Raw genomic sequence first — 7,500 nt, 5'->3', positions numbered from 1 at the left:
CCATTTTCTGTAAGTAAATCAAAGTAACTAACACAAAAAGTAAATATTTCTAGGGTTACAATTCACATTGGTGTTGATCACATCCACATATGTCTACAGTAAACAAATTTTCCATCAAGAAAACTACAGTGTGTTTTACAATGGTAAATCTACAACAGAATCAAAAGGCTTTATCACAGCCTAATTGTATAAAATGCTAATTGTAGAAATTTTACTTTTGGAAAATGTGTTTTTCTTTGGCAAAGAAAACCAAACAAAGGCCACGGATGCAAAAACATGTAAAATTCCTTATAAAAAATTTAACATAAAACATACCAAGCATTCAGCCACTTCTTACCATAGCACATTAGCCATTTACCAATTTTCAAAAACTATCTTAACAAAATCATAAATTCATCTGACAAAAAACAGAGAAAAGAAAGAGAAGAAGAAGAAGAAAAAATAGAATGAATTACAGAAAATCAAGATCTCATTGGCATACTCTAAGCCTATTTTTCCTGAATATTCTAATTTGCTGAATAATATACATGAGAACTATACCATTTCTTCAGTATGAAAATCTCCAAGACTGCATGCTACATTTGTGCACAACATGAAGAAAGGAAAGATAGAAAACAAAATGAACTGATGAAAAAAAAAAATATATATATGTACTGATGATAATGATGAAAATGGTGATGATGAGGTGAAAATGAAGATGGTGATGATACTGATTATGCCAATAAGGATGGTAAAGGTGATGACTGGTTATGATAAATATAATGATAATGATACTACTAACAAAAATAATTCAAAAACTAACCGATTCATATTCATGTTGGGAGGATGTAGCGTTCCCATGTTCATCATCATCTGATTGTTGTTGCTGTACTGGTCATACATCTGCTGCTGCTGCTGCTGACCCATCATCTGCTGTCTCCGCTGATATATGCTGAAGAGTTCACCCGTCTCACGATCATTGTTGGTATTGCAGTTGCTGTCAAAGGGAGGTTGCGGAGGTTGCTGAGGCATCTGGTTCTGCTGTGGAGGCTGGGGTGGAGGGTGGGAAGGCTTGCCGTCTGGCACTGGGGGTAGAGGGATGTTTTGCTTTGGGTGAGGGTAATGCTGTGGTTGCTGCTGGTACGGGGCAGGGAGGTTTGGAGGGGTATGGTTTGGTGGGGGAATCTGGGGGGGTGTCGGCGAAGACTTTGGTGGCAGCGCTGGTGGCGTACCTGGTTTCTCTTCCCGAATATCCTTTTCAACTTTGTCCGAAAAGGCTGGTTTGTTGAGCGAATCTGTGGACTGTCTCTTGTCAGGACTTCTTGAGCGTGCTCTCCTTGGAGGCGGCTTGGGAAGTCCAACCTTTTCTATGATTGTGGGCAGATCCCCATACGAACTACTTGTGAAAACATTTTCCGTGTCAAAGAGCCGATCAACAGATGTATTCATGGTCTTCTTTCCTGTAAGGTGGAAGCTTGCAATACTCTTTGACATCATATTGATATCACCTGTAGAAAGTGCCATAGAATTTCTATTTGAACCTAAACCAAATGGGAGACCATCGAGATTCGGGTTTAGAGAGCGTGACATAATATCCCGTGCTCTTGGCCTATTGTACGGCATTGCAGAATGTGGAAAAGTTCTTGGTTTAATTGGTGTCACAAGAAGATGTTCAGTCCATGATGCTTCCAGAGATGGCTTTTCTAATCGTTCAACATCAACATTTAGTGTCTTTTGTTCAAAAGGACAGGCAAAGGTTTCTGGTGGTATACTTTGCAGCCAAGACAACAATGAGAGATCAGAATCACTAAATGTCGTACAAGAGAGCAGGGAGGGAAATTTGAGTGAGCCAGAGTTACTGCTGTCACCAGTGGCCTGACTCTGGCAAAACTCAACACATGACTCATATAATAGGCCTTTGATGATCAGCTGTACCAGGCGGTCGTTCTTGGCCATTCCTACTCCTTCCATGTCCCCTGCAAGACCACCGCGACGCTCGGCAGGAAGGAACTTCTCCACGAGCGGGAACACCTGCAGGAGTGATATGATACTTTAACATGAGGCACTACTACCATATGAATCACATTATGATAAAACTTCACTATCATATAGTACTAATTTTTCCGGAATGGGGAGCAACATGGTAATATAATACAGTGGTTCATGATCATTATTTCAGAAAAATATGAAAAAACATGACATTCTTATACAGATTGATTTCCCTGCATCTACCCATTGAAATAGATGCAATGAACACATCATATTGTTAGATCAATTCAGTCATGTAAATGCTAATTCAAGCATCCTGTATATTCACAATCCACACACATCACATCATTAGTCAAGTTCATCAAAATTTTGAACAACTTCATTAATAATACATGTTATTAAAAAAATCAGACTTCCTAGTATACCAACCACGCAACTCTTCCTACTTCTCAGTATACAACTTACTTCAGTCATAAGCACAGAGCAAAACACACAATTTTACTCTGCACTAAAAATAAAAATATATTACATTCAACTGACCCTAAAAACCAGTTTGAAATCTTAGCTTTCTACCCAAAATCCATAATTACAAATATGGGTTCAAACCAGGTAATCAGTCTGTAAGTCAAATCACATAAATTTAATATCTGTACAGTATATCTAAACACACACACACACACACTCCATACCCACATTCATTAGACACAAGACTGCAAAAAATGGATCTTTTGTCAGTATAATTACTATAATTTAACTACAATAAATTGTCCAAATGAAAATGTATAAGCAATTATAGCAGTATACTGACAAGTTTCCATTGATGCCCCCGTCAAAATAAATTGTAATACCAACTTCAAGTACTGAAACAATTTTCTGAATATTTTTTATAAAGCAAGTGGTAGTACCTGTTGCACATTTTCATTCACCTGAGCTTCAACTGCATAAATATTAGTATATAAAAGAAACACAAACTCCATGCCATCTAGCACAAAACAGATCTTATTTATACTTTTAGCAATTGCAGATCACTCTGGCCCAATTATATTTAGATAGAGCAACTGCCTCATGCCCTAGGCTGAACAAAATGTAAACTGAATGAAATCCCTACTGGAAAACTAATATAATATAAATATACAGTACTAAATCTGCCTATTGCACTCCTCAGACGAATTCACTGGGATACGTACAGGGCAAAATAGTAGGTGACCAAAGATTGCTTACCTAAGCTGAAGAAAGCCAAATCCTTTCTTGCTTGAACAGGATATTTATGTTGTTTATCAAAAGGGGTTTGGTTATTAATCTGTATACTTGGATTTTTTTCTTAACAAAGAATTTTGGTTAAAACATAATAAAACTTGAAAAAAAAAAGCTTTTTAATATCACTGCCAAGCTGCCATATGCCCATCTTAAATTGCAACTGGATTGCTAAAACATGAAAGAAACAAAAGAAATGAAACCTCAACAGTCATATCTTGCTTAAAAAAAAAAAAACTATATAAATATTTGCAAAATCTTCATTCAAAATTTGTATCCCTACAGCACCTTGAAGAAACCTAAAAATGCATACATATACACTCGCACATTACTCATATTACTTCTGATAACTACTCTGTACCAGGGATACTTTAAGTGTGACAACTGCCTTGGCCTGGTGTTATTGCTGCATCATTGCCCAACTAATACTTGCCACAAGTGCTAGATAAGTAAATTAAATCTTGCAAATAGGGTATCATTTAGTCCTATTTTTCTGGAACCTCAGTGTTGAGCTGGTTGCTTTGTGTGTCTTGCATGAGATGCAGCAATTTGTTGACTGAAACTGGTAAAAAGTTCAACTGTCCACACCTGAACCTGTAACAACATTGTTGTGTAGCAGAGGTTGGGCAGTTGATAACCATGACGAGAGCAATGGGTTGACATGTTTGTGGCTGGTAGTATGGCAATGAAATGGAGTTACTGTATCTATATTTCCCATGCTCCTGCAGTTTATTACCAATGATAAGATAAAACTAAACAACATCAAATTCATAAAACACAAGGACTTTTTTCCACAGAGTGATGCCCAATCTTGTCACAATACTATCACCCATACAAACAGGGCAACCCACTGTTCTTGTCAAGGGTAACAACTATGTAACCTGAGCTGAACAACAATACTATCCTAGGTTTATATGTTGCTAGTTGTAGGTTCTGAACTCAATCAATGGCATGTGTACATTGGCCCTTGAAATTTTGCGTTTCAACTGACAACATCCAGTGCCAAGGGGTTAAAGATATATATGAAACCAAATTCACATAATTGGCAGTTGCCCAATAAGCATCAAACAGATACAGATACAGATGTAGATACAAATATATATATATATATATATATATATATATATATATATATATATATATATATATATATATATATAATATATATATATAATATATATATAATATATATATAATATATATAATATATATAATATATATATAATATATATATAATATATATATAATATATATATAATATATATATAATATATATATAATATATATATAATATATATATAATATATATATAATATATATATAATATATATATAATATATATAATATATATATAATATATATATAATATATATAAATATATATAATAATAATAATAAAATAAATAAATAAATAAATAAATAGAAAAAAAAGATATAATAAGATACTCTTTGCCTCCATTTCTGTAATTTTGCATGCATTTATGTACAAGCAAATAATCTACACATTTCCTAATTAAATAATTTGTCCACAGATTTCATACATCTAGCAAGTGACATGCTTTACTGAACAGTACTTATATAAAAGTATATCAGAAATTTTAGTTAACTGGATAATTTCCCAAACTAAACTGCCCTCAATGCAAAGTCTGCAGCATATTCACTCAAAATACAGAGCCTACTGCATTCACTACATAACATTCATCTCTCACAACTTTCACACCAACCGTCTTTCAAGTACACATGTTATTCTTGCCATATCTACATGGAAATAATGCTTTGCTTCCTTTGCCATATTGGACGTAACTGCAGACACACAGTATGGATTGTCAGTGATAGAAACAGACCATTTTCTATAGTTATCGCAATTTACAAAGATTTACTTTTCTGTGTTAGAAATATCATACAGATATCACTGTCTCTTAAAAAGGTTTACATGGTTCAATTATTCAAAAAAAAATGCGAATAAACCCACAAGTATAGCCTCAGAATACAACTAAAAAGGATTTACATACCACATATCCTACTAAAGCCCGATGTGAAATGACTTATAAATAGATTTAAGCTTTTAGTATAACATACAGAAAGAGAGACAGAAAAAAAAAATTAAAAATAAAAATATAAATGAGACTTTTCAAAAGCTGTTCAAAGCAAATTGTTCTAGAGGTCAAGAAATTTGCTCACCTGAGTCCAGCATTGTACGCGAGCAGCACTAGGGTTCCAGTCACGAAAGTCTGAGTGTTCATGAAGTCTTGGGAGTGTCAGATACAGGCAGAGTTGAGAATATGCTTCCTTGTTAGGTGCATATTTCTCCAACTCATTCAGGACCTGTTAAAATCACAAAGGATCAATATAAATAATAGTCATAAAATCAGTTATGAAGAAAAGAGTACAAAATAATATTTTCATGACAAGGGAGTTTGCTCTTCAACATAAAATGTATTAATTTCAAATCCAAGAGCCTCCATATTATTTAGTGCATTTTCTTATATGTAAAATAACATTCAAATCTGACCGTTTCTAACTAAATGATAACTTATATAGAAAAGAGGCAGCAACAAAGTAATACAAGTTACATAATTCCTTTAAGAATATTATTGTAAGGTAGACTTCATCTTTCCACCCTTATTGTTATTTTCAGACAAACTCAGGTACTAATCTTCAAGAAAGCAGCAGCAATAGAAAAAAAAAAAAAAAATGTGGAACCATCCTTGTACAAAGACAATAAAAAAAAGAGAAAATAAGATACATGGCATGTATTTTTGCTATCAGCAGATAAATGGGTTAGAATAATTAGCACATCTAAAATGCAGGCTAAAATCTGAAATACATATAATTTAAAAGCTTAGTGTTCCACAAACATGATAACTCTATTTAGTATTGACAATATTGCTAATCAACGTTAACTAATAATGCCTATCTATAAGATCATACACTCAAGAATGCATGAATGATTACACAATTTGAACGTGCAAACATGAATCTTTGTTAATTTTTTTTTTAATCTCAAGAGACCACGAATTCTTACCTTGACTAGTTCATCAACAGCACCTTCCTTGCTGGGATTGGGAGCTTCTGCTTTGATACATAACAACTCAAAATACTTGTACTTCAAAATAATGAAGTGAAATTTCTTTGTATCAAAAGCATCTATTGCCTGGAGGAGGGAAAAAAAAAAAAGACCTTTGTAATCATAAAAGTAAAATGCAAAATCTAAATATCATTATTTTCACACAATACTTTAATTATAGGAATGTAAATATTGAATAATCAAAGGCTGTTTACAAAATGACAGGAATGCTTTTAAGTGCACCTGAATAAAATCATAAAGGTAAGAAAACTTGTTTGTTACTGACTTATATACATAAATAATACTCAACAGACAACTTACTTCAAGTGGTTGCACAAATTCAAGAACATCCTCCCACTGCCCATCGAGAATCAGTTGACGAAGAAAGAGAGCATCGTCCGAATGGTTGCCATTAATAATGCCCGTTTCTCTTTCTACATTGAGCTGGGATATATGGAGGTACCTATTTTGGAGGAACTCTAAGGCCAGTCGCACCACGTCCTCCTCCCGTAGAGACAGGTGTGCACTGGGCATTTTGGCGAAGCCTGGAACACAGAAGGAAGAATGAGCCTGGAAATACTCAATATTGGATCATCTAACTTTCATGATGTGTCAAATAGCAGTTGGCCTTTGTACTTTCAGCTATTGCTCTGTTGAATCAACTCATTCAACATAATGGGAAACCTCTCCCTGCCAGAGGCTGTATGAAACCTCTCCACTTGGATAAATGTCAAACCCCAAATTTCAGCAACACATTATCACAGTCATGAGTGATGAATATAACATGCAAAAAGAAGAAAAAGATTAAAAAATAAAAATAACAGTACAATCATTACAGTACAGTCTAATACTCTCCAAATGATGCATGCTCCCTTGCAATGAAACTACAATTCTTTTCTTATTAATAGCAAAACATCTATTTACATAAACAATATTCTGGGTATTTAATAGGCATACATCTATTTGTGATAGAACTTAACCACCAACCACCAGTCAAAAGAAACACAACCCACCACTGCCTTGCTATTTTTCAGCCAAGCCCTATATGGTAGCTGAGAGTTCCTTTTATCATAACTGCCAATTCAGACTGCAATTTTCTCTAATACCACTCACATACTTTTTTAACAAAGAGTATCTGGCCATTTGGATTTTGTCAAGTGTTTTACCATGAAGTTATAACTTAGAAAGTCTCTTTTGTAGGCTTTCCCAAAC

General features: G+C 34.2%; 1 protein-coding gene across 4 annotated transcripts in view; it reads right to left on the bottom strand.

The window, feature by feature from the left end:
• Positions 1–7,500, bottom strand: part of LOC125035287 (WD repeat-containing protein 47-like) — a 97,741-nt gene that overhangs the window by 85,775 nt on the left and 4,466 nt on the right. For all 4 annotated transcript variants that reach the window (XM_047627567.1, XM_047627566.1, XM_047627569.1 and 1 more), the window contains exons 2-5: positions 6,610–6,833; positions 6,247–6,375; positions 5,403–5,546; positions 803–2,010 (exon numbers count right to left, since the gene is read on the bottom strand). In XM_047627567.1, the coding sequence (XP_047483523.1) occupies positions 803–2,010; positions 5,403–5,546; positions 6,247–6,375; positions 6,610–6,822 (1,694 nt within the window). In that variant the 5' untranslated portion in view covers positions 6,823–6,833. The remainder of the gene's footprint in view (positions 1–802; positions 2,011–5,402; positions 5,547–6,246; positions 6,376–6,609; positions 6,834–7,500) is intronic.

This window comes from Penaeus chinensis, chromosome 19 (assembly GCF_019202785.1).
Source record: "Penaeus chinensis breed Huanghai No. 1 chromosome 19, ASM1920278v2, whole genome shotgun sequence".
Lineage (NCBI taxonomy): Eukaryota > Metazoa > Arthropoda > Malacostraca > Decapoda > Penaeidae > Penaeus > Penaeus chinensis.
Note: the sequence above shows the minus strand (reverse complement) of the source record. Positions and strands in the feature narration are given on the sequence as shown.